We start from the raw sequence: 26,981 nt of genomic DNA, 5'->3' as shown, positions 1-26,981 counted from the left end.
CTCCCCGCCTCCCTCTGCCCATCCATGCCAGCAGTTCTCCTCCCTCCCCTGCCCTCCCGCTCCGATCCAGGTCTAGTGATGTCCCTTCGCCCCTCCACCCTCCCCAGCAATTCTCCTCCCTCCCCTGCCCTCCCGCTCCCATCCAGGTCTAGCGACGTCCTTCGCCCCCCACCCTCCCCAGCAATTCTCCTCCCTCCCCTGCCCTCCCGCTCCCATCCATGTCTAGCGATGTCCTTCGCCCCCATCCTCCCCTGCCGCTCTCATCCGTCAGTTTCAATTACCTGCCTCGAAGCGCCGCATTATCTAAGGCCTGCCTGCTGCCCGTCTCCAGCTGCCTTCCCTGCTTGCTTCTCAGGAGTTTGGTTCGCGCCCTTAATCCCGCCACGGGAAAAGGAAATGACGTCAGAATGACATCAGAAGGCGGGACTAAGGGCGCAAACCGAACTCCTGAGAAGCAAGCAAGGAAGGCAGCTGGAGACGGGCAGCAGGCAGGCCTTAGATAATGCAGCGCTTCGAGGCAGGTAATTGAGACTGACGGATGGGAGCGGCAGGGGAGGATGGGGGGGGCGAAGGACATCACTAGACATGGGTGGGAGCGGGAGGGGAGGTAAGCATGGCGCCCTCCTGCCATGCTTACCTCGTGCAATGGAGCCGGCTCGCCCCGTACAACAACCGGCTCGCAAGAGCTGTCAAAATTTAACAAGCGGCTCTTGCGAGCCGGCTCCAGCACACCACTGCTAATGCATTTAGCTTTCGGAGGCCAAAACCTCCTTCCTCAGGTCAATACAATATAGTGCTGTTATAGTATCCAATCCTGACCTGAGGAAGGGGGTTTTGGTCTCTGAAAGTTAGTCAAAATGTATTAAAATTAGTCCAATAAAAAGATTACCTTATTTACATGTTCTATTTATAAACATTTATTAACACATCTACAATACTACTCTATCCTAAAGCAAAAAAATATATATATTTTATTTACAGTTTGTTGTCTCTGGTTTCTGCTTTCCTCATCTTCTTTTCACTGTCTTCCTTCCATCCAGCATCTGTCTTTGCTCTCTCTCTGCCGTCCCCTCCATCCAATGTTTGCCCTCTCTCTCCCTTCCATCCACATCTGACCTATCTCTCTCTTCCATCCACCATCTGCCCTCTATCTCTGCCCCTTCCATCCACCATCTGCCCGTCTGCCCCCTCTCTCCCCCCCTTCCATCCACCATCTGCCCTTTCTCTCTGCCCCTTCAATTTACCATTTGTCCTCCCTCTCCCATCCATCCAGGGTCTGCCCTCCCTCTCACTCCCCCTTCCATCCAGGATCTGTCCCCTATCTCTCTGCCCCTTTTTTTGGTCCCAAATTCCAGCCCCATTATCCCACCTGCCCCCAGTTTCAGCCCCAGCCCTTTTCTCCCACCAGTGCTGAGCTTCAGCCCCAGCTACTTCTCCCTGTCTCCTTTTCAGCCCCCAGTCCCCACAGTTTCAGCCCATGCCCCTTTTCAGCCCCCAGTCCAGGCCCCTTCATCCACATGCCTTGCATTAGGGCCCCCCTTTTCAGCCCCAGACCCATTCTCCCACCTGCCCCTGGCATGGCCCCATTCTCCCTCCTGCCCCCCTTCTCAGACCCCAGTTCCAGACCCCTTCTCCCATCTGAGCCTCCCCTCCCCGACCCAGTCCCCTTCTCCCATTTGATCCCTCTCCCGACCCAGTCCCCTTCTCCCATCTGAGCCCCGCTCCCCGACCCATTCCCCACCTGCCTACCAGCTCCGTGGACAGACGACCCTCTTCTCCTGCTACCCGGCACCTGACCCAGCCTTTTAAAAAAAATCTGTGACGGTGGCGGCATGGCGCAGCACCTCGCGTCTGTCTGCTCAGCGTGTAAAGGAAGCAAATCTCGCCGGCCGGCCTTCCCTCACTGTGTCTCACCCTCACGGAAATAGGAAGTTACAACAGAGGGCAGTGCACAGTGAGGGAAGGCCGGCCGATGAGGCAATTTGCTTCCTTTACACACCGAGCAGACAGACACGAGGTGCTGCGCTGTGCCACCGCCTTCACAGATTTTAAAAAAAAGGCTGGGTCAGGTGCCGGGTGGCAGGAGAAGAGGGTCATCTGTCCATGGAGATGGTAGGCAGGTGGGGACTGGGGCGCCGGCGGAGCACCCCCACACCTGCTGACACCTGGTGTGGACCGCCCCCACCACCATGCCCTTGGTACGCCACTGGTATATACCCTGTTGTAGCATGAAGTTTAAGTGGGATGTGAGATCTATTATGAAGCGTTGGGGGGCAGATCGTATTAGACAGCTGGGGCAGATGTCCAGTTGACAGTGGCTGTTTGAGTATTGTTTAATTGCCTGGGTAACTATGTCGACGGTGAGTAGAGTGAAATTGGACCAAATTCGGTCAGCAGGTTATTCACCAGGGGTTGAGTTTAGACCATCGATGAAGTTTGCGGTGTCCATGTTGTTTTGGGGTAGTGTTTTGTGTAGGTTTATTATTTTTTGATTGGAGTGGAGGAGTGGCCTAGTGGTTAGGGTGGTGGACTTTGGTCCTGAGGAACTGAGTTCAATTCCCACTTCAGGCACAGGCAGCTCCTTGTGACTTTGGGCAAGTCTCTTAACTCTCCATTGCCCCATGTAAGCCACATTGAGCCTGCCATGAGTGGGAAAGCATGGGATACAAATGTAATAAAAAAATATTTAGCAAGGTTGTCTGCAGATGGAATGTCAGTATTGGTTGTGGTAACTGGTGTTGTGTCTAGTAGTTTGTACACAAGGTGGTATAGTTTTTTTGTGTCTTTATAGTCTGGCCCAATTTTAGTTTTGTAATTCGACCTTTTGGTCTGTTTTATAGTGTATTTATATTTCCTTTGTAGTTGTTTCCATGCGTTGAGTGTTTACTCGTCTTTTATTTTCTCCATGCGCGTTGCAGTTTCCTGGTTGTGTTTTAGTTTTTTCAGTTCTTCATTGAACCACGGTATCGAGTTGTGCCTGCGTGAGATTCTTGTTTATAGGGGTGCAATTTCGTCTAGTATGTGTTCGCATCTTTTGTCCCATTCTGAGAGGTAATGTATGGATTCCATTTGTGCTGACCAGTCATTGTTGTATATTTGTTGCCAGAACGTTTGCGGGTCTATTTGACCTCTCGTGGTATAGGTTGTGTATTCTTGTGTGTTAGAAGCAGTGCTTTTTTTTTGTGCTGGTACGGTGTACCGGCACCTTTTTTGTAGGTCTCCTCCCCGACCCAGTCCCCACCTGCCTACCAGCTCTGTGCCAACAACCCTCTTCTCCTGCCACCCGGCACCGTGACCCAGCCTTTAAAAAATCTACGAAGCGGCGGAGCGGTGCCTCGCGTCTACCTGTAAAACAAGAAAAATCGCCTCGTCGGCCGGCCTTCCCTCACTGTGTTCCGCCCTTGCAGAAATAGGAAGTTACATCAGAGGGCGGGACACAGTGAGGGAAGGCTGGCTGACGAGGCAATTTTTCTTCTTTTACAGGCAGACGCAAGGCATCGCTCCGCCGCTTCGTAGATTTTTTTAAAGGCTGGGTCACAGTGCCGGGTGGCAGGAGAAGAGGGTCGTCGGCACGGAGCTGGTAGGCAGGTGAGGACTGGGCCGGGGAGGGGGGGCTCAGATGGGTATGGGTGGCTGGAGGGAGGGGGAGCAGGTAAACAAGGAGAGTCACTGGATATGGGTGGATGGCAGGGGAGGGCAGGGGGGACAGGAAGGTCGCTGGATATGGGTGGATGGCAGGGGGGACAGGAGGGTCGCTAGACATGGGTGGATGGCAGGGGGAAGAGAGAATCGCTGGACATGGGTGGATGTCAGGGGGGACGGGGGGTCGTTGGACATGGGTAGATGGCAGGGGGGACAGGGGGGGTGCTGGACATGGGTGGATGGCAGGGGAGGGCAGGGGGTCGTTGGGCATGGTAGATGGCAGGGGGGACAGGGGGGGTTGCTGGACATGGTGTGGATGGCAGGGAGGGCAGGGGGGACAGGAGGGTCGCTGGACACGGGTGGATGGCAGGGGGAAGAGAGAATCGCTGGACATGGGTGGATGGCAGGGGGGACAAGGGGGGTCGGTGGACATGGGTGGATGGAGGGCAGGGGAGAGGAGGACTGCTAGACATGGGTGGATGGAGGAGAGGGAAAGGAGAGAGAAAAAATGCTGGACATGGATGGAAGCGAGGGAAGAGTGAGGAAGGAGATGAGATGAGGGAAAAGGAAGAGAGGAGAAAAACTGAACATGGATGTAGAAAATAGGCCAAGCTGGATCCACTGGAACAGTCAAGTCTGCGGAGGACCCAGCTTTTACTTGCGGATGTAGGGCAGAAATTAAGAAGAAAGGAGGAAAGTAAGAAATAAATGGAAAGGAAGCCCTGGAAACAGAGTTAAGAGGACAGATAGCAGCAGAATCAGATACTGAGCCAGCATGATCAGAAAAACAAAGTCACCAGACAACAAAGTTAGAAAAAAATCATTTTATTTTCATTTTAGTGTCTGGAATATGTCCAATTTGAGAATTTACATCTGCTGTCTTATTTTGCACTGGGTATACTGGAGCTGTAACAGCTTACAGAAATTATTTATAATGAAAAAAAATCACGTTATTTTTTCTCCTATACTAGTATAATATTTCAATGATGTCTGTTTATATGCGCTATGGCTGGTATAAGGGGTGTGACTATAATAGGGGTGGATTCATATGTGGTGACTCCGCCCACAATAAGTACCGGCACCTTTTTTTCTACAAAAAAAAGCACTGGTTAGGAGCACCCCTTTTTCGCCATTTTAGGACTAGGTTTAGTTTGTAATGGTCAGACCCTGGTGTTTCTGTCCAATTAGTTTGTGCTACAGTTAGTTCTGGTCAGTGGACAAGTTGTATGAGATGAGGTCGAGTGTGTGGCCCTTCTCGTGGGTTGTTTGCATGTTTGGCCTTGTGATGTCTCATAGATGAAGGAAGTCTTTGTAATCTTGTGTGTTGGTAGAGTTTGAATCTTCAAGGTGAAGGTTAATGTCTCCTAATATTAGTATATTGGAGTTAGATACACATGTGTTTGAAATGAAGTCCATGAAGTCCGTCTGGCTTTCGCTCCAGTTGCATGGTGGTCTGTAGAATAGGACGCAGTTTAGGTGGTCGAGTAGGATTTTATTGTGGATTCTGACTGAGGCTATTTCGAGATGAGTTGTTATAGATTCCGCAGTGGTTTCAATTGTGACGTGAGATCAGTATATGAGTGCTATGCCCCCTCCTCATTTTTCTTTTCTTGTCCAGTGGGTGATTTTGTATCCTGGAGGACATAGGTTTAAGATGATAGGGTCTTTCTGGTCGTGGATCCAGGTTTTAGTGATAAAGAGTAAGTCCAGTTTTTCTGACATGATCCAATCTGTTATTATTGTTTTGTTTACTATGGATCTGGTGTTGACATAGCCTGCTTGAATTTTTTGGTATGGGCCATCTATGATCGGTGTTATGTGGACTTTTGTTAATTGTCGTTCCTTGGTTGAGTGGGTTTTTTGTGGTCTTTCTTATCACTTTGTTGAGGTTGTGCGCTCTTGGTTCTTTTCCTTTGTTTTGGTTTATGTCGTTATGGTGTGATGTGGTGTGCTTGGTTGGTACTCGGTTACTGATTAGTCTGGGTATATTGTTGATTTCCACGATAGGGGTGGTCATTTTTAGGTGGATCATGGATGAGGAGTAGATTGTAAGGAACAGTATGGTGGTGTACATTATGGTCTCATTTCAGTAGTATTTAGAAGAAGATTGTTGCTGTGTTCAGCGTTGGAGGTTATTCTCCCATGCCCTCATATTTATATAGCTGTTTTGTCCTCATTAAGAGTTACGAGGTCTTCGTCTTGCAACGGTAGCATTATGTCAGGGGGCATAATTTATTAGGGTCTAGCGATCTCCTGATGATTGAAGTTTACGTACGATTCTATGTTTTGATGGCTGGCGCTACTTACGGTATGCAGTGATCATCAGATGTCGTTTTCTAGGATCTTTGAACACTCCGCGTGTTAACATGTTGGGGAGAGTCCCAAAGATGTGTAGTTTGTCTTAATTCTGTGTCAACAAAGGTTCATTCAGATGAGTTTGTTGCTAAATCAGCAAGGGTGTTTTAATTTGTTGGAGCTGTCTCATGAGTCTGTTATTGCCGTTCTTGAGGAATCAGACATGCATCCTTCTGCCTCGTTGACCGTCTTCGACGCTCGGTCCTCTCGGCCACTCTTCACGTCTGCTTCTCAACGTCTCACTGCGCCAATTGTGCGGTGCTCCGCTCGCACCCTTTTAGACCATCTTGCTGCACCGATCATGCAGTGTTCCACTCGTGCCTCCACGGCGATCCACTTGCGCACCTGGCAGCCATCAGCCCCTGCGCTTTACTTGGTTGGCAATGCTGGGGTCCGGCTCAGCAGGTGGCAGCGGTGCCGGAGGTGGTCTATGGTGGAGGGGTGGTTGGTAGCGCAAGCAGAGGCCGTCGGTGATGCTGGGGTCGAGTTGAGCAGATGGCGGCAAAGCAGGAGATGGACTGATGGTATTCAGAGTATTCAGAGTATTAATAGAACTAAAAAATGAACTTGCGGAGCTACTGTTAGAAATATGCAATCTGTCCCTAAAATCGAGTGTAGTACCGGAAGACTGGAGGGTAGCCAATGTTACTCCGATTTTTAAGAAGGGTTCCAGAGGAGATCCGGGAAATTATAGACCGGTGAGTCTGACGTCGGTGCCGGGCAAGATGGTGGAGGCTATTATTAAGAATAAAATTGCAGAGCATATACAAAAACATGGACTGATGAGACAAAGTCAGCACGGATTTAGTGAAGGGAAGTCTTGCCTCACCAATCTAATGCATTTTTTTGAGGGGGTAAGCAAACATGTGGACAATGGGGAGCTGGTTGATATTGTATATCTGGATTTTCAGAAGGCGTTTGACAAAGTGCCGCACGAAAGACTCCTGAAGAAATTGCAGAGTCATGGAATCGGAGGTAGGGTATTATTATGGATTAAGAACTGGTTGAAAGATAGGAAGCAGAGAGTAGGATTGCGTGGCCAGTATTCTCAGTGGAGGAGGGTAGTTAGTGGGGTCCCGCAGGGGTCTGTGCTGGGTCCGTTGCTTTTTAATGTATTTATAAATGACCTAGAGATGGGAATAACTAGTGAGGTAATTAAATTCGCCGATGACACAAAATTATTCAGGGTCGTCAAGTCGCAGGAGGAATGTGAACGATTACAGGAGGACCTTGCGAGACTGGGAGAATGGGCGTGCAAGTGGCAGATGAAGTTCAATGTTGACAAGTGCAAAGTGATGCATGTGGGTAAGAGGAACCCGAATTATAGCTACGTCTTGCAAGGTTCCGCGTTAGGAGTTACGGATCAAGAAAGGGATCTGGGTGTCGTCGTCGATGATACGCTGAAACCTTCTGCTCAGTGTGCTGCTGCGGCTAGGAAAGCGAATAGAATGTTGGGTGTTATTAGGAAGGGTATGGAGTCCAGGTGTGCGGATGTTATAATGCCGTTGTATCGCTCCATGGTGCGACCGCACCTGGAGTATTGTGTTCAGTACTGGTCTCCGTATCTCAAAAAAGATATAGTAGAATTGGAAAAGGTACAGCGAAGGGCGACGAAAATGATAGTGGGGATGGGACGACTTTCCTATGAAGAGAGGCTGAGAAGGCTAGGGCTTTTCAGCTTGGAGAAGAGACGGCTGAGGGGAGATATGATAGAAGTGTATAAAATAATGAGTGGAATGGATCGGGTGGATGTGAAGCGACTGTTCACGCTATCCAAAAATACTAGGACTAGAGGGCATGAGTTGAAGCTACAGTGTGGTAAATTTAAAACGAATCGGAGAAAATTTTTCTTCACCCAACGTGTAATTAGACTCTGGAATTCGTTGCCGGAGAACGTGGTACGGGCGGTTAGCTTGACGGAGTTTAAAAAGGGGTTAGATAGATTCCTAAAGGACAAGTCCATAGACCGCTATTAAATGGACTTGGAAAAATTCCGCATTTTTAGGTATAACTTGTCTGGAATGTTTTTACGTTAGGGGAGCGTGCCAGGTGCCCTTGACCTGGATTGGCCACTGTCGGTGACAGGATGCTGGGCTAGATGGACCTTTGGTCTTTCCCAGTATGGCACTACTTATGTACTTATGTACTTATGACTCTGTTGGAGGGGGTGATCAGCGGCGCGATCTGGCACTAGTCTGTCTCTCTGTTTCGGCACCTAAGCCCCCATCGTTTGGTCCTTTCCTCAGCACGGGAGCCCCTTTGGTCGTCGGATCCCGCGGCTCCCTTGCCTCTTGAGTTATGGATGGGCGAGGGGTAGGGATGGGTTCGCAGCTCTCTACAGGATCTCGGTGCGACCAGGTCGCTTTTGCTGCTCACCTTTGAGTCTTGATTGGGCGGGTATAGCTGGTTCGTGGAGTGCCCTTTGCGTACCTCATGGAGAGAGGTTCAATTGCCTCCCTCTGCTTCATGGAAATTGCCGGTCTGCCGTCGGGTTCAACCGGTTTCGTCGGTCGTCTTGTGCACCTGGAGCTCTGTTTATGGTCACGGCACGGGCCCCGATTCGTTCTTTTGGCCCTGTGTCGTTTCGAAGGGTCAGAGCTCCTTCAGGTAGGTCTTACCTCGGCGCCATCTTAGTGGTTTAGGTGTATGAATGTAACTCACCTTGAGCTACTACTGAAACGTTGTGAGCAAAATCTAAGCAAAAAAAAAGTTCTTTGGAGAAGAGAGGAGTGCATTACTCTAGAAGAAAGGGAAAAAAAGGTATTCTCTCCTAAATTTATACACAGAGGGGACATACTATCCCAACTATAATACAGCACTGAGAGGGTTATTATATCTTCTGTTAAGAATCCTATCTGATAGCAGTAAGAGCTCCAACTGGGCCCCAATACCCTACTATATTATTATTGACTGAACTTAATTAATGCATTGTCAGGTGTAGCTGTCTGACAACTTACTGACTGAAATCCCAGGTCTTATAGTAACATTTGTTATTTAAAAGGTAGTGCCGTTTATTTTTATGTTTATATACTGGTTCTTTCCCTTGTGTAAATGCTGTATTGCATTGTTATTCCAGTTTTTATGTTTCAACATTTTTATTGATGACAAACAAAATTAATTACCTCCAGTCTCTGGCATAAACCGAGTTGCCAACATCCAAACATTCAAAATCAAAATCAAATGATAAAGTCTGTCATCAACCTTTTTAACAATTTCCTCCCTTCCCCCCTAGTCCCCTCCCTCCTCCCCTCACCTATTATTGATTCCTACAGTTCGAACACCACTATGCAACCACCCATATAGCTCTTGTAAGATATTCATCTTTGTCAATACATATCCTTCCCACCCTCCCTCTTCTCCCCCCCATGTGTTACCAAACGCACTAATTCCTAAGGAAAAGTTGAAAATCCTACCGCCCTTAGGGCCTCAGTATCACAAGTACCTTATATAAAGGAGGGAGGCCTTGCTCTGATAGCCTTCCTCTCCATGCCCTAACAGACTTTTATATTAAGTTCCAGCCCTTCTCCCCCAAAACCCAAACAATTGATCTAAAATTCCGCCCCCCCCCCCATATTATTCCAGTTTTTAAGTAAAACCCCAATGCCTTTCAGTAAAGTTTATTTTATTTATTTATTTATGTTAATTTATATACCGTATCTTATTGTGACTGCAAAACAGAACGGTTTACATATGTATAAAAACAACTAGTGTATACAAATAAACAAACATAGGAATTCCATTCATGACAGGAAAGCACAGCAAACCAGAAAAAACTACACAATAAAATCAGTACAAATTAAAAATCTAATATACAGTTGAGCTACCCCTTTTTTTTCTTTTTGACCTTCTCTCATTATGCTAAGTTCTGTTCTACATAGCTTATAAAGAAAAAGGTTTTCAAAAGTTTTCGGAAATGGAGATAGGATTTCTCTAATCTGATCTCCTTTGGGAGGCCATTCCAAAGGGAGGGTGACAAATAGAAAAAAGCCGATCTCCGTGTAGATTCCCATCTGGCCTTAGCAAGAAGGGGAATAACTAACCTGTTATCTGTTAGGGATCTAAGAGTTCGCATAGCGGTGTAGGGAATTGTTAAGTTCGATAAGTAACTAAGATTTAATGTGTAAAAGGCCTTGTGAGTCAGAACAAGAGCTTCAAACTTTACTCTTGCTTCGACCGGGAGCCAATGCAGATCATACGTGCTGCCAATGCAGTAAAGGTGTTACTCTGTCATCCCTCCAGGCCCTGCAGATCATACATGCTGCTGTGTTTTGAATTCTTTGTAATCGCTTTAAGTTGGCTTGAGTAATCCCAGCATATAGCGAATGCTACATACCTGTAGAAGGTATTCTCCGAGGACAGCAGGCTGATTGTTCTCACTGATGGGGGTGACGTCCACGGCAGCCCCTCCAATCGGAACACTTTCTAGCAAAGTCCTTTGCTAGTCCTCGCGCGCCGATGCGCACCGCGCATGCGCGGCCGTCTTCCCGCCCGAACCGGCTCGTGCCGGCCAGTCTCATATGTAGCAAGACAAAGAGAAGGGAAGACAACTCCAAAGGGGAGGCGGGCGGGTTTGTGAGAACAATCAGCCTGCTGTCCTCGGAGAATACCTTCTACAGGTATGTAGCATTCGCTTTCTCCGAGGACAAGCAGGCTGCTTGTTCTCACTGATGGGGTATCCCTAGCCCCCAGGCTCACTCAAAACAACAACCATGGTCAATTGGGCCTCGCAACGGCGAGGACATAACTGAGATTGACCTAAAAAATTTACCAACTAACTGAGAGTGTAGCCTGGAACAGAACAAACATGGGCCTAGGGGGGTGGAGTTGGATTCTAAACCCCGAACAGATTCTGAAGCACTGACTGCCTGAACCGACTGTCGCGTCGGGTATCCTGCTGCAGGCAGTAATGAGATGTGAATGCGTGGACAGATGACCACGTCGCAGCTTTGCAAATCTCTTCAATAGTGGCTGACTTCAAGTGGGCTACCGACGCTGCCATGGCTCGAACATTATGAGCCGTGACATGACCCTCAAGAGCCAGCCCAGCCTGGGCGTAAGTGAAGGAAATGCAATCTGCTAGCCAATTGGATATGGTGCGTTTCCCTACAGCCACTCAAAAGAAACAAACAATTGGGCGGACTGTCTGTTGGGCTGTGTCCGCTCCAGATAGAAGGCCAATGCTCTCTTCCAGTCCAATGTGTGCAGCTGACGTTCAGCAGGGCAGGAATGAGGACGGGGAAAGAATGTTGGCAAGACAATTGACTGGTTCAGATGGAACTCCGACACAACCTTTGGCAAGAACTTAGGGTGAGTGCGGAGGACTACTCTGTTATGATGAAATTTGGTGTAAGGGGCCTGGGCTACCAGGGCCTGAAGCTCACTGACTCTACGAGCTGAAGTAACTGCCACCAAGAAAATGACCTTCCAGGCCAAGTACTTCAGATGGCAGGAATCCAGTGGCTCAAAAGGAGGTTTCATCAGCTGGGTGAGAACGACATTGAGATCCCATGACACTGTAGGAGGCTTGACAGGGGGCTTTGACAAAAGCAAACCTCTCATGAAGCGAACAACTAAAGGCTGTCCTGAGATCGGCTTACCTTCCACACGGTAATGGTATGCACTGATTGCACTAAGGTGAACCCTTACAGAGTTGGTCTTGAGACCAGACTCAGACAAATGCAGAAGGTATTCAAGCAGGGTCTGTGTAGGACAAGAACGAGGATCTAGGGCCTTGCTGTCACACCAGACGGCAAACCTCCTCCATAGAAAGAAGTAACTCCTCTTAGTGGAATCTTTCCTGAAAGCAAGCAAGATGCGGGAGACACCCTCTGACAGACCCAAAGAGGCAAAGTCTACGCTCTCAACATCCAGGCCGTGAGAGCCAGGGACCGGAGGTTGGGATGCAGAAGCACCCCTTCGTCCTGTGTGATGAGGGTCGGAAAACACTCCAATCTCCACGGTTCTGCGGAGGACAACTCCAGAAGAAGAGGGAACCAGATCTGACGCGGCCAAAAGGGAGCAATCAGAATCATGGTGCCTCGGTCTTGCTTGAGTTTCAACAAAGTCTTCCCCACCAGAGGTATGGGAGGATAAGCATACAGCAGACCCTCCCCCCAGTCCAGGAGGAAGGCATCCGATGCCAGTCTGCCGTAGGCCTGAAGCCTGGAACAGAACTGAGGGACTTTGTGGTTGGCTCGAGATGCGAAGAGATCTACCAAGGGGGTGCCCCACACCTGGAAGATCTGTCGCACTACACGGGAATTGAGCGCCCACTCGTGAGGTTGCATAATCCTGCTCAACCTGTCGGCCAGACTGTTGTTTACGCCTGCCAGATATGTGGCTTGGAGCACCATGCCGTGACGGCGAGCCCAGAGCCACATGCTGACGGCTTCCTGACACAGGGAGCGAGATCCGGTGCCCCCCTGCTTGTTGACGTAGTACATGGCAACCTGGTTGTCTGTCTGAATTTGGATAATTTGGTGGGACAGCCGATCTCTGAAAGCCTTCAGAGCGTTCCAGATCGCTCGTAATTCCAGAAGATTGATCTGCAGATCGCGTTCCTGGAGGGACCAGCTTCGTGAAGCCCATCGACATGAGCTCCCCATCCCAGGAGAGACGCATCCGTGGTCAACACTTTTTGTGGCTGAGGAATTTGGAAAGGACGTCCCAGGGTCAAATTGGACCAAACTGTCCACCAATACAGGGATTCGAGAAAACTCGTGGACAGGTGGATCACGTCTTCTAGATCCCCAGCAGCCTGAAACCACTGGGAAGCTAGGGTCCATTGAGCAGATCTCATGTGAAGGCGGGCCATGGGAGTCACATGAACTGTGGAGGCCATGTGGCCCAGCAATCTCAACATCTGCCGAGCTGTGATCTGCTGGGACGCTCACACCCGCGAGACGAGGGACAACAAGTTGTTGGCTCTCGCCTCTGGGAGATAGGCGCGAGCCGTCCGAGAATCCAGCAGAGCTCCTATGAATTCGAGTTTCTGCACTGGGAGAAGATGGGACTTTGGGTAATTTATCACAAACCCCAGTAGCTCCAGGAGGCGAATAGTCATCTGCATGGACTGCAGGGCTCCTGCCTTGGATGTGTTCTTCACCAGCCAATCGTCGAGATAGGGGAACACGTGTACCCCCAGTCTGCGAAGTGCCGCTGCTACTACAGCCAAGCACTTGGTGAACACTCTGGGCGTAGAGGCGAGCCCAAAGGGTAGCACACAGTACTGGAAGTGACGTGTGCCCAGCTGAAATCACAGATACTGTCTGTGAGCTGGCAGTATCGGGATGTGCGTGTAGGCGTCCTTCAAGTCCAGAGAGCATAGCCAATCGTTTTCCTGAATCATGGGGAGAAGGGTGCCCAGGGAAAGCATCCTGAACTTTTCTTTGACCAGATATTTGTTCAGGGCCCTTAGGTCTAGGATGGGACGCATCCCCCCTGTTTTCTTTTCCACAAGGAAGTACCTGGAATAGAATCCCAGCCCTTCTTGCCCGGATGGCACGGGCTCGACCACATTGGCGCTGAGAAGGGCGGAGAGTTCCTCTGCAAGTACCTGCTTGTGCTGGAATCTGTAAGACTGAGCTCCCGGTGGACAATTTGGAGGTTTTGAGGCCAAATTGAGGGTGTATCCTTGCCAGACTATTTGGAGAACCCACTGATCGGAGGTTATGAGAGGCCACCTTTGGTGAAAAGCTTTCAACCTCCCTCCGACTGGCAAGTCGCCCGGCACTGACACTTGGATGTCAGCTATGCTCTGCTGGAGCCAGTCAAAAGCTCGTCCCTTGCTTTTGCTGGGGAGCCGAGGGGCCTTGCTGAGGCACACGCTGCTGACGAGAGCGAGCGTGCTGGGGCTTAGCCTGGGCCGCAGGCTGTCGAGAAGGAGGATTGTACCTACGCTTGCCAGAAGAGTAGGGAACAGTCTTCCCTCCCCCGAAAAATCTTCTACCTGCAGAGGTAGAGGCTGAAGGCTGCCGGCGGGAGAACTTGTCGAATACGGTGTCCCGCTGGTGGAGCTGCTCTACCACCTGCTCGACTTTTTCTCCAAAAATATTATCCGCACGGCAAGGCGAGTCCGCAATCCGCTGCTGGATTCTATTCTCCAGGTCGGAGGCACGCAGCCATGAGAGTCTGCGCATCACCACACCTTGAGCAGCGGCCCTGGACGCAACATCAAAGGTGTCATACACCCCTCTGGCCAGGAATTTTCTGCACGCCTTCAGCTGCCTGACCACCTCCTGAAAAGGCCTGGCTTGCTCAGGGGGGAGCTTGTCCACCAAGCCCGCCAACTGCCGCACATTGTTCCGCATGTGTATGCTCGTGTAGAGCTGGTAGGACTGAATCTTGGCCACGAGCATAGAAGAATGGTAGGCCTTCCTCCCAAAGGAGTCCAAGGTTCTAGAGTCCTTGCCCGGGGGCGCCGAAGCATGTTCTCTAGAACTCTTGGCCTTCTTTAGGGCCAAATCCACAACTCCAGAGTCATGAGGCAACTGAGTGCGCATCAGCTCTGAGTCCCCATGGATCCGGTACTGGGACTCGATCTTCTTGGGAATGTGGAGATTACTTAGAGGCTTGGTCCAGTTCGCCAGCAATGTCTTTTTGAGGACATGATGCATGGGTACTGTGGACGCTTCCTTAGGTGGAGAAGGATAGTCCAGGAGCTCAAACATTTCAGCCCTGGGCTCGTCCTCGACAACCACCGGGAAGGGGATGGCCGTAGACATCTCCCGGACAAAGGAAGCGAAAGACAGGCTCTCAGGAGGAGAAAGCTGTCTTTCAGGAGAGGGAGTGGGATCGGAAGGAAGACCCTCAGACTCCTCGTCAGAGAAATATCTGATGTCTTCTTCCTCTTCCCACGAGGCCTCACCATCGGTGTCAGACACAAGTTCACGAACCTGTGTCTGCAACCGTGCCCGGCTCGACTCCATGGAACCACGGCCACGGCGGGAGCGTCGAGAGGTAGACTCCCTCACCCGCACCGGCGAAGCTCCCTCCGCCGACGTAGTTGGGGAGCCTTCCTGGGAGGCTACCGCAGTCGGTACCGCAAGCGGCACCGATGTCGGAGAACTCACCCCGGACAATGGGCCAGCTGGCGCCTCGCTCGACGGTACCGGTGGCGCAAGCACCCCCGGTACCGGAGGGGAAGGGCGCAACAGCTCCCCCAGGATCTCTGGGAGAATGGCCTGGAGGCTCTCGTGCAGAGCAGCTGTAGAAAAAGACATGGAAGCCGATGCAGGAGTCGATGTCAGAACCTGTTCCGGGCGTGGAGGCTGTTTCGGGCTGTCCAAAGGGGAGTGCATCGACACCTCTTGAACAGAGGGCGAGCGGTCCTCTCGGTGCCGATGCTTACTGGGTGCCGACTCCCTCGGCGACCCAGAGCTCTCGGTGCCGACACGGGAAGGGGACCGGTGACGATGCTTCTTCGATTTTTTGGAGCGAAGCACGTCACCGGAGCTTCCCGGCACCGACGAGGAGGACGTAGAATCCAGCCGTCTCTTCCTCGGGGCCGAGGCCGAAGAGGGTCGGTCTCGGGAGGGCTGTACCGCAGGAGCCCTCAGGGTAGGGGGAGATCCACCCGAAGGCTCACCGCCACCAGCAGGGGAATGGACAGCCCTCACCTGCACTCCAGACGAAGCACCACCGTCCGACGACATCAGCAGACGAGGAGGTCTCGATACCACCGACACCGACGCAGCCTTCCGATGTCGCCCCGATGCAGAGGGCCGATGCCTCGATTCACTCGATGCAATCGGGGGCGAGGATGAAGGTCCGGGCGCCGACGACGTCGAGGCAGTCGATACTCCCGGTGCCGATGCCGACGAAGAGCCCGAGAACAAAATGTTCCACTGGGCTAACCTCGCTACCTGAGTCCGCTTTTGTAAAAGGGAACACAGACTACAGGCCTGAGGGCGGTGCCCAGCCCCCAGACACTGAAGACACGACGCGTGCCTGTCAGTGAGCGAGATTACCCGGGCGCACTGGGTGCACTTCTTGAAGCCGCTGGAAGACTTCGATGTCATGGGCGGAAAAATCGCACCGGCGAGATCAAAACTCGAAATGGCGAAAATGGCACCACAAAAATAGGGAGAAGAAAAACTTCGACCGAGGCCTAAATAGGGCCTACCCCGACGACGAAAGAAAACTTACCGGGGCAAAAAACTCGAAGTACGGTAAGGGAGAAAACCAAGAGGCCTCCTCCCGACACCTTTTTTTTTTTTTAAAGAACAAAGTCGATGAACGACGCGCGAGGTCAACTTTTTGGGGCGCGAACGGCGAAACACGACCGTACCGAGCGCGGACAAAAGAAGACTGGCCGGCACAAGCCGGTTCGGGCGGGAAGACGGCCGCGCATGCGCGGTGCGCATCGGCGCGCGAGGACTAGCAAAGGACTTTGCTAGAAAGTGTTCCGATTGGAGGGGCTGCCGTGGACGTCACCCCCATCAGTGAGAACAAGCAGCCTGCTTGTCCTCGGAGAAACAATGTTACAGTAGTCTAAATGTGAAGTAATATACACAGATGTCAGTGTTTTGAGAGAGTCCTTACTTACTGAATTTCTAACTGACCAAAGCCGCCTCAGATGAAAAAAAAGATTTTTTCACTACATCGGATACTTGTTCCTCAAAAGTCAATGCTGAATCAATAATGACCCCGAGATATCTAAAGGACTTAACTGTTGGAATATTCTGACCAAATAGCATAGGTACCACAGAAGGATATGTGCCTTGCCCTACTATCCAAGATGTTATAGTCTTATCCGGGTTCAGTACCAACTAATATGTTGTCAACCAGTCTGCCACTTTATCCAGACATATTTGAATTGGTGTAAGATCTATGTTTGATGGTCTAACATAATGGATAAGAAGAAAATCATCTGCATATGAGTAAAAACTGATACCCATTGTTTGAATGAGGAGCGCCAGGGGACTGATGTATAGGTTAAACAGTAGTGGAGATAAAACCAAGCCCTGAGGAACTCCACATGATAAGTTGTATGATGTAGAACAAGATTGCTGCTGAACTACTTTAAATGAACGATCCGTGAGAAAGGATATGAACCATTTCATAGTTGTCCCTGAAATACCAATCTCACTCAATCTGTCAAGAAGTAAGTTATGATTAATTAGGTCAAAGGCCGCAGACAAATCTAATGAAACAACCAGGGCAATATAACCGAGCTCTAATTTAGCATGGATTTCACTTAACAGTGAGGTCAGAATAGTCTCTGTACTGTGACCCTTCCTAAAACCCGATTGTCTGGGATGTAACAAATATTTGAATCTACATAAGTTTGCAACTGTCTAAACACTATTGTCTCTATAACTTTGGATAGAAAAGGAAGATTAGAGACTGGTCTATAGTTAGTAGGTAATAAGGGGTCCAATGAAGATTTATTTAGACTAGGTTTTACTAGCGCTTCTTTCAAAATAGTAGGGATTATCCCATCAGAAAGGCTCAACATGACAATTGAGTACATAAACTGTTGGACTTCTAGCGTATGTTTTTTCAACCATGCAGAAGGTATAGGATCCAAAGAACTATAGGTGGGCGATAGACCTGCAACCAAGGTATATAGTGATTCGGCAGACGGAATTTCAAAATCCTTCCAAGGTACAGATAATTGTGAACTTGGGGAATTGTCAGTATGACTTAGCCCTGGTACCCGTGGGAAGCGAGCTCTTAATTTCTCGATTTTAGAGCTAAAGAACTTTGCTAGAGTTTCAGAGTCAGTAGTTATTGTTGTGAATTACACACCTGCCTCTCTGGTTAAGTTTTGTGTGAAACTGACAGAGAAATCCTTCAAGCAGCCTGTTACACCTATCTATCTTGCTCCAGTGGATCAGTGTCCCAGAACCATGTTTTTCCAGGTAAGTGAGGAAGTGTTCTTATATGTTTACACTCCTATATCTGAATGTGTCTTCCAGCCTACCTCCTGCAAGCATAAATTGGCATAGGGTACCATAGCAGAGTGGGGGTTACATATGCATGTATTTGTGTGCTCCAACACATGCCCATGCCCACAGGTAAAGTATGTGCCATCGAAACATGGTACATACGTCCCACTAGTTGGTATTTTATAAGAGGCTGCTTACAAGTGTGGATGACTAGAATATTGAGATTTACACACATTCCTGCAACCTAAATCTAGGTGACTCCTTACAGAATCACCCCACTAAAGGGTTCATGTCAAGTCTCACCTGAGATACCAGGCGTTGATTCTCGCTCAGCCATGTCTCCCGCATGGCTGCCTTCCTGTCAAAGCGGGCTGCCAGTTGTTCTAGCTTCTCTTGGCGAATTAACTCATTGCGCAGGGCTAATTCACGCTCATGCTCTGCTTTCTCCAAGCGCTCCCAAGCCTGTGAGGATAGAATAGAAAGAGGAGGGAACTATCTTAAAGTAGGCAGAACCAGAAGATGGAATAAAATGTCAGTGACTACTAGCACATGAATTTGAATAGTACAAAGTGTTTTTTTAATAGTGCTTGGTTTGAAATGTTGTAGTCTTTTGAATAGTATATGATTGTACTACGTTATTTTTTCATTTCATTTATTATTTATAACCCACCCTTATCTAGGGCAGGGTACAAGAAAAACCATACAGAATACTAAAAAATACATATATAATTATAACATACTCAGACAAACAATTAAAAAGAAATCTAGACAATCACATCCTTTGAAAGTTCTTTGCTCCTCAGAAAGAGAGTACATGCATCCCAGAGGAATAAACTACCCTGTTTCCTCGAAAATAAGACAGTGTCTTATATTAAATTTTGCTCCCAAAGATGCGCTAGGTCTTATTTTCAGGGGATGTCTTATTTTTTCATGAAGAAGAATTGCCGACCCCCCCCCCCATTGCCGACCCGCCGCCACTTTTGACAACCTCCTGCCCTCTCGACCCCCTCCACCCCACGAACCCTCCCCCGCCATCGCCTACCTTCGGTTTTGCTGGCGGGGGACCCCAATCCCCGCCAGCCGATGTCCTCTTCATCCTGCAGTGAAAAAAGTCTTCATTCTTCTGTTGCATGCTGACGTCCTGCACATTGTACGTGCAGGACGTCAGACTCAGAGAACAGCGGGGGAGGGTTTGCGGGGAGGAGAGGGTCGTCGGGAGAGGGGTCCAGGAGGTAATCTACGGGGGCTGGAAGGTAATATGTCGGGGAGTTGAGGGCGGGCTCAGCCGGGGGGTGGGAGGTGGAAGATACAATTTGGAGCTAGGTCTTACTTTCGGGGGAGGCCTTATATTTAGCAATTCAGCAAAACCTCTACTAGGTCTTATTTTCAGGGGATGTCTTATTTTTGGGGAAACAGGGTATCATGTGTCTGCAGTAGAAGCAAAATAGGCCAAACACAGTAGGTGGCATTTAAATGTCAATAAACAAGTCTAATTTTTCAATCCACAGGGCAACTTGTTCCATTCAGTTGGTCCAGTAACTGAAAAGGTCCTCTTTCTAGTCACATCCAAATGCAGACGATTCAGGGCACCATCGAACTTAGCTGTCACGATGGCACATAACTTTTTATTCTCATTTTACTGTAACCCGCTCTGAGACTTCTTCAAAACCCAAGAAATGAAACAGAGTAACCAACAGAATTAAATAAATAAAGAACATCTTTGTGTGCGTGAGAGTGGGTACTCTTGTTGCTTTTCAAAGAGTGGTGTGTTTACCAACAGCCAGTAAGTGTATAATTTCCTTATCCATGGACTGTAAAAGAGATGCAAATGCTTATATGTATTTTATTTTTTGTACCACATATCATCAAGAGTATCTAGGTGATTCACAAAACTAAAAAGAAAAACAATACAGAGAAAACAGAAAAATTAAGAATTAAAGATTAGCATCATTGTGATTTTAGTCTCTCCCTCACTGCTACCCCAGTGCACTGAACCAGAAATTGATCTGTCAGTAGCCTTCAGGAAGGGTGATTTAATGCTCACAGGCCAATCTAAAAAGACAACAGGTCAATATTCCGCTCCCATGGTCGTGATTTTTTAAAATGACAGCTGCAGCACTCATAAAATATCAGGATAATGGTTGACACTAAAGTACCTGGGTAAGGTGGTCAGCACCAGAATTTATCCAGATAGCAGAAATATTCAGTCTGTCATCCGGATAACTTAGCACAGTATTTTTAACTTTCCTAAGCTATTTGGATAAGTTATCTGGCTAGCAGACTGAATATTGCCATTATCTGGATAAGTTCTGAGACCGTCTATGTTCCATCTCAGCATTATGGAGATACCCCCGGATTCTATATATGTTGACTAAAGTTGCACACGCAAATTGGCTGCGTGGCCAATTTGTATGTGCAACTTAATTGTTTAACAAGCCATTATCAGCAGCAATTGGCAATAATTAGAATTTATGCGCACAATTTTCTAAGCATATTGTGTAAAGTGGTGTGCGTTAATTCTAATATGTGGCCTTCAAAAGGAGGCGTGGCCATGGGAGAGGCATTGGCGAATTGTGTGCATTCTTAAAAATTACGTGCACTGTTATAGAATACGCCTGATCCACAACTAAGTTAGGTGTGGACATTTATACCAGGTTTTAGTTGGCATGAAAGGGTTGCACCTAAATTTTAGACATAGGGATGGGCGGTACGCATATTCTATAAACCATGTTTAACTTTAGGCAAGGTTTATAGAATAACACTAAGCACATTTTTTTCCGGTGCCAATTTTTAAAATACTATATATTGAATCTGGTGCATAATTCCAAAGCGATCTGTAAGCAAATTCAGAGGCACTGTACAGATAGAGCTGTTTTTTTAGTTCTCCATTTTGAGGACAATGGGGAGATCATTCCAGAGGGAGGGATCTACAAGACTGAAAGAAGAGTGCTTCATGAATTTGAATGAGAGAGTGAATATAGCAGAATGAGTGAATTGAGTGTGTACACTAATTTTATTTTATTTTGGAGAGGGGACCACCAACAGGTTTTACTATGATCATCTAAGAGTATGAGTCAGGACATATGGAATGAAATAATTATCAAGAAAAAATGACACACTGGAGTAATAGGTGTGGAATGGCATTTTAGAAAGGAGTTCAATATGGACATCCAAGATGGTACATCACATATGGACACCCCTGCAACCCCATACATAGTAACACAGTAACATAGTAGATGACGGCAGAAAAAGACCTGCATGGTCCATCCAGTCTGCCCAACAAGATAAACTCATGTGTACACCTTACCTTGATTTGTACGTGTCCTTTTCAGGGCACAGACCGTGTAAGTCTGCCCAGCACTATCCCTGGCTCCCAACCACCAGCCCCTCCTCCCACCACCGGCTCTGGCACAGACCGTATAAGTCTGCCCAGCATTATCCCTGGCTCCCAACCACCAGCCCCTCCTCCCACCACCGGCTCTGGCACAGACCGTATAAGTCTGTCCAGCACTATGCCCGCCTCCCGCCACCGGCTCTGCCACCCAATCTCGGCTAAGCTCCTTAGGATCCATTCCTTCTGAACATGATTCCTTTATGTTTGTCCCATGTGTGTTTGAATTCTGTTACCGTTTTTATTTCCACCACCTCCCGCGGGAGGGCATTCCAAGCATCCACTACTCTCTCTGTGAAAAAATACTTCCTGACATTTTTCTTGAGTCTGCCCCCCTTCAATCTCATTTCATGTCCTCTCGTTCTACCTCCTTCGCATCTCCGGAAAAGGTTCGTTTGGGATTAATACTTTTCAAATCGCAACTCCAGAAAAGGTTCGTTTGCGGATTAATACTTTTCAAATATTTGAATGTCTGTATCATAAGCACCAATGGAAGCATCAACCTGCAAGAGGGAGGCAACTTATAAGGCAGACAACTGGTAACTGAAATCCATGCCTCTGGGTTACTATTGCATTTAGTTGTGCACAGTAATGAGAGAGTGAATATGGCAGGATGAGTGAATTGAGTGTATACACTAAGTTTAAATGTCATATACAGCCCACAAATTCAATTCTGTTACTCTGTTTTTTGTGGAGCTGCACTGGTTCCCACAGAAGCCAGGATGCAATTTAAGTTATGTACTATGATTTTTTAAATTATGAGTGGTGATGTTCCTGGTTATTTATGTGATTGGATTACATTTCTTCAAAAAGGTCTTTTTCATAGGACTCGTAACCAGATGTTATTGTGCTTTCTGTCGGTAAAGACCAAATCACATAAGATGTTTAATTCCTCGCTCAAGTATCAGGCAGTTTTAGTCTGGAATTCACTGCCATCTCAGATTTGATTACTCCCTGATTATTTAGGAAAACCTTGAAAACATTTTTATTTCACAAATATGTACTACTAGGAAATTAGATTGTGTTTGGCAGGTGCATTGTAATTCCTGGAATGTTTATTCAGACTTCTTGAATTTGTGTAATCCGCATAGAACTGTTTAGGTATCTGCAAAATAGAAGTTTGGTGTAACATAACATAACATACGATAGATAACGTTGAAATAATGGCAAGATTGTGGGGAATGTGTTTGTACAAAGTCTTGATACTGCATCTGTTGAGTAGATAAGGGGAGGATTTGATGGGCTTGGCCTACACCTTATGCAGGTGGAAGGATGGGACACTATATGGTGTTAGAAATTGTTAACAGTGGCCCCTGGGGTTTGTACCCAGAGGAATCATGATTTAGTTTATGAGGGTGAGGGGGTTGAGGAAATTTATGCAGATAGAATAGGTGGAAGGTGGTCTATGAGTGTGTAGGGGGGAGGAAGGAATAGTGAATAGGGGAGGGAATCTGAATAGGGAATCTGTAGGACAAGCCTTATATTTTCAAACTAATGAGACCAAATAGGAATGTCACTTGCAGGCTTATTTTCGAAAGTGAAGGGTGCCCATCTTCCGACACAAATCGGGAGATGGGCAGCCTTCTCTCAGGGTCGCCCAAATCGGCATAATCGAAAGCCGATTTTGGGCATCCTCAACTGCTTTCCATCGCGAGAACGACCAAAGTTCATGGGGGCGTGTCAGCACCGTAGCAAAGGCGGGACTGGGGCGTGATTAAGAGGGTGTCCTCGGCCGATAATGGAAAAAAGAAGGGCGTCCCTGATGAGCATTTGGCCGACTTTACTTGGTCAATTTTTTCTTGCGACCAAGCCGTGAAAAGGTACCCGAACTGTCCAGATGACCACCGGAGGGAATCGGGGATGACCTCCCCTTACTCCCCCAGTAATCACCAACCCCCTCCCACTCTAAAAAAAACTTAAAATCTTTTATTTTTGCCAGCCTCAAATGTCATACCCAGCTCCATCACAGCAGTATGCAGGTCCCTGGAGCAGTTTTAGTGGGTGCAGTGCACTTGAGCAAGGCAGACCCAGGCCCCCCCCCCCACCTGTTACACTTATGGTGGTAAATGTGAGCCCTTCAAAACCCACCCGAAACCCACTGTACCCACATGTAGGTGCCCCCCTTCACCCCTTAGGGCTATGGTAGTGGTGTACAGTTGTGGGGAGTGGGTTTTGGGGGGCACAGCATACAAGGTAAGGGAGCTATGCACCTGGGAGCAATTTGTGAAGTCCACTGCAGTGCCCCCTAGGGTGCCCGGTTAGTGTCCTGGCATGTCAGGGGGACCAGTGCACTACGAATTCTGGCTCCTCCCACGACCAAAGGGCTTGAATTTGGTCGTTTTTGAGATGGGCGTCCTGGATTTCCATTATGGCCGAAAACCAGGGATGACCATCTCTAAGGCTGACCATCTCAACATTTAGGTTGACCATCTCTAAGGTCGACCTAAATGCTGAGATTTGGGCGTCCCCGACCGTATTATCAAAATGAAAGATGGACGCCCATCTTGTTTCGATAATACGGGTTTCCCCCTTTGCGGGGCCATCCTGCGAGGATGCCCTCATGAAATCTTGGGCTCCCCGTTCGATTATGCCGCTCTTGGAATGTGGGAGGGCTGGGCTCACCTATCAAAAGAAAGAAAGTTTTGATTGCTCTTAAATGGGACCAAACAGGGATTATGTTTACTCCAGGACACTCATTTATTGGATGAGAATGAGTTGGGAAATGTTATTTTCCACCTGTTCAGTCAGTAGGAGAGCAAGAGTAGCAATCCTTATTCACAGAGCTATACCCTTTGTTGAACAGAAAGTACTAAAGGACAAGACTGGAAGGTGGGTTATAGTACAAGAGTAGTGTTTTGGGGAACAATTGATTCTAGTAGCATTATATGCACCCAATGATCCTAAAAGGGAATTTTTTAGAAAGAGAGAAACATGACGGCAGATAAGGGCCATATGCCTTTCCAGTCTGCCCATCCTCAGTAACCACTATCTCCTCCTTTTCCTAAGAAATCCCACGTGCCTGTCTCATGCATTCTTAAACTCTGACATAGTCTTCGCCTCCATGACCTCCACCGGGAGGCCGTTCCACGCATCCACCACCCTTTGTGTGAAAGAGTATTTCCTCAGATTTGTCCTAAGCCTATTTCCTCTTAACTTCATCTTATGCCCTCTCATTCCAGAGGTTTCCTTCATTTGAAAAAGGCTCACCTCCTGCACATTAACGGCATTGAGGTATTTAAATGTCGCTATCATACCCCCTCTTTCCCACCTCTCTTCCAGCGTATACACGTTGAGGTTCATAAGCCTGTCCCTATATGTTTTATGACCGAGACCGCTGACCAATTTTGTAGCCGCCCTCTAGACTGACTCCATCCTGTTTATATCTTTCCGTAAGTGCGGTCTCCAGAATTGCACACAGTATTCTAAATGGGGCCTCACCAGAGACTTGTACAAGGGCACTACCACCTCTTTTTTCCTGCTGTTCATCCCTCTCCTTATGCACCCAAGCATCCTTCTGGCTTTGAGCGTTGCCTTCTCTACCTGATCAGCCACCTTAAGGTCATCAAACACAATCACCCCCAAGTCCCGCTCTTCTTTCGTACACAGAAGCTTTTCACCCTCTATACTGTACCGTTCCCTTGGGTTTTTGTGACCCAAGTGCATGACCTGCATTTCTTACCATTAAATCTTAGTTGCCAATTTTTGGACTATTCTTCAAGCTTCACCAGATCCTTCCTCGTGCTTTCCACACACTCCAGAGTGTTCACCTTACTACAGAGTTTGGCATTATCTACAAGGAGATAAACCTTACCAGACAGCCCTTCCAAAATATCACTCACAAAGTTGTTAAAAAGAGCCGGCCCAAGGACCGACTCCTGCGGTACACCACTTTTCCTCAGAGTAAACTCCATTTTCCTCTACCTTCTGTTTCCTTCCATTTAACTAGTTTTTAACCCAGTCAATCACGTTAGGTCCCATACTGAGGGCATTCAGTTTACTTATCATTCACCTGTGTGGAAACGTGTCAAAGTCTTTGCTGAAATCTAAGTACACCACAGCTAGCACCCCTCCCACTTCCAACTGTTTGGTCACCCAGTCAAAGATGTCAATCAGATTTGTCTGACAAGATCTGTCTCTAGTGAAACCATGCTGCCTCGGGTCCTGCAGTCCATTCAATTCGAGAAACCTCACAATCCTCCTCTTTAGAAATGTTTCCATTAGTTTACTCACCATTGAGGTCAGACTGACTGGTGTGTAATTCGCAACCTCTTCCTTGCTTCTGTTCCTGTGCAGAGGGACCACATTCGCCCTTCTCCAGTCCTCCGGGACCACTCCAGATTCTAGGGAAGCATTGAATAGGTCAGACAGTGGAGCCGCAAGAAATTCTCCAAGTTCCATGAGTACCCTTGGATATATCCCATCAGGCCCCATCGCTTTGTCTACTTTTAGTTTAGCCAGCTCCTCATGAACAGAGTCTTCCAAGAATTGGTCCCGGTCTACCATATATTCATCCTCATTAGCATTTGTCCTCTGCAGTTCCGCCCCCAGCCTTTCATCCGTGAATACTGAACAGAAATATTTATTTACCAGTTCAGCTTTACCCTTATCAGCTTCTACATATTCCTCTCCCTCAGCCTTGAGCCTCACAATGCTATTATGGAACAGCCTCCTGTCACTTACTTATCTAAAAAATGTCTTGTCCCCCAATTTTACCATATCGGAGGATCTCATCTATCGGAGGATCTCATCTCCCAAACGCTCAAAAGATTCGCCAAATCTCATTGCAAATTAGACATATGCCCAAACAACCTTATGACATCTGCCCCGCAACAATTTATAACAGACCTAACGAATCACATAAACTATACGTTACAAAATGGACTCTTCCCGAAGGAGAAAGGAAATATTTTACTCACCCCCATACCCAAAGACGCAAAGAAAAGTGCTAGTGAACTAACTAATTACAGGCCAGTAGCATCCATTCCCTTAATAACCAAACTAACGGAAGGGATGGTGACCAAACAACTCACAAACTATTTAGACAAATTCTCAATACTACATGACTCCCAGTCAGGATTTCAGTCCAACCACAGTACTGAAACAGTACTAGTCACTCTCATGAACAAATTCAAACAAATGATTGCAACTGGCAAGAACATACTACTACTACAATTTGACATGTCTAGCGCCTTCGACATGGTTGATCATGGAATAATACATATCCTCGAGTACTTCGGAATTGGAGGCAATGTTCTCAATTGGTTCAAGGGGTTCCTAACCACACGATCATACCAAGTTACATCTAATTCGACTACATCAGCCAAATGGATACCTGAATGCCAAGTTCCACAGGGATCCCCCCTCTCACCGACCTTATTCAATTTAATGATGATACCCTTGACCAAACTACTATCAAACCAAAACCTCAACCCATATATATACGCAGACGACGTAACGAGACAACGTAAACAAGACTTGACGGAAATCTCCAAGGACATCAACCAAAGCCTACATATCATGCATTCATGGGCAGATTCATTTCAGCTGAAACTCAACGCAGAAAAAACCCAATGCCTAATACTCACCTCTCAACATAATACGAACAAATTCACCACCATTAACACACCAACACTGAGTCTTCCAATTTCGGACTCCCTAAAAATTCTTGGAGTTACCATTGACCGACACCTAACACTTGAGAA

The 26,981-nt window shown here is 47.9% G+C and overlaps 1 protein-coding gene across 1 annotated transcript in view; it reads right to left on the bottom strand.

The window, feature by feature from the left end:
- Positions 1–26,981, bottom strand: part of SPTBN2 (spectrin beta, non-erythrocytic 2) — a 1,201,559-nt gene that overhangs the window by 741,932 nt on the left and 432,646 nt on the right. Inside the window, exon 10 of the mRNA XM_030217767.1 lies at positions 18,192–18,350. Within this exon, the coding sequence (XP_030073627.1) occupies positions 18,192–18,350 (159 nt within the window). The remainder of the gene's footprint in view (positions 1–18,191; positions 18,351–26,981) is intronic.

Source organism: Microcaecilia unicolor, chromosome 11 (assembly GCF_901765095.1).
Source record: "Microcaecilia unicolor chromosome 11, aMicUni1.1, whole genome shotgun sequence".
Classification (NCBI taxonomy): Eukaryota; Metazoa; Chordata; class Amphibia; order Gymnophiona; family Siphonopidae; genus Microcaecilia; species Microcaecilia unicolor.
The sequence above is the reverse complement of the archived record's forward strand: the minus strand, read 5'-3'. Positions and strand labels throughout refer to the sequence as shown.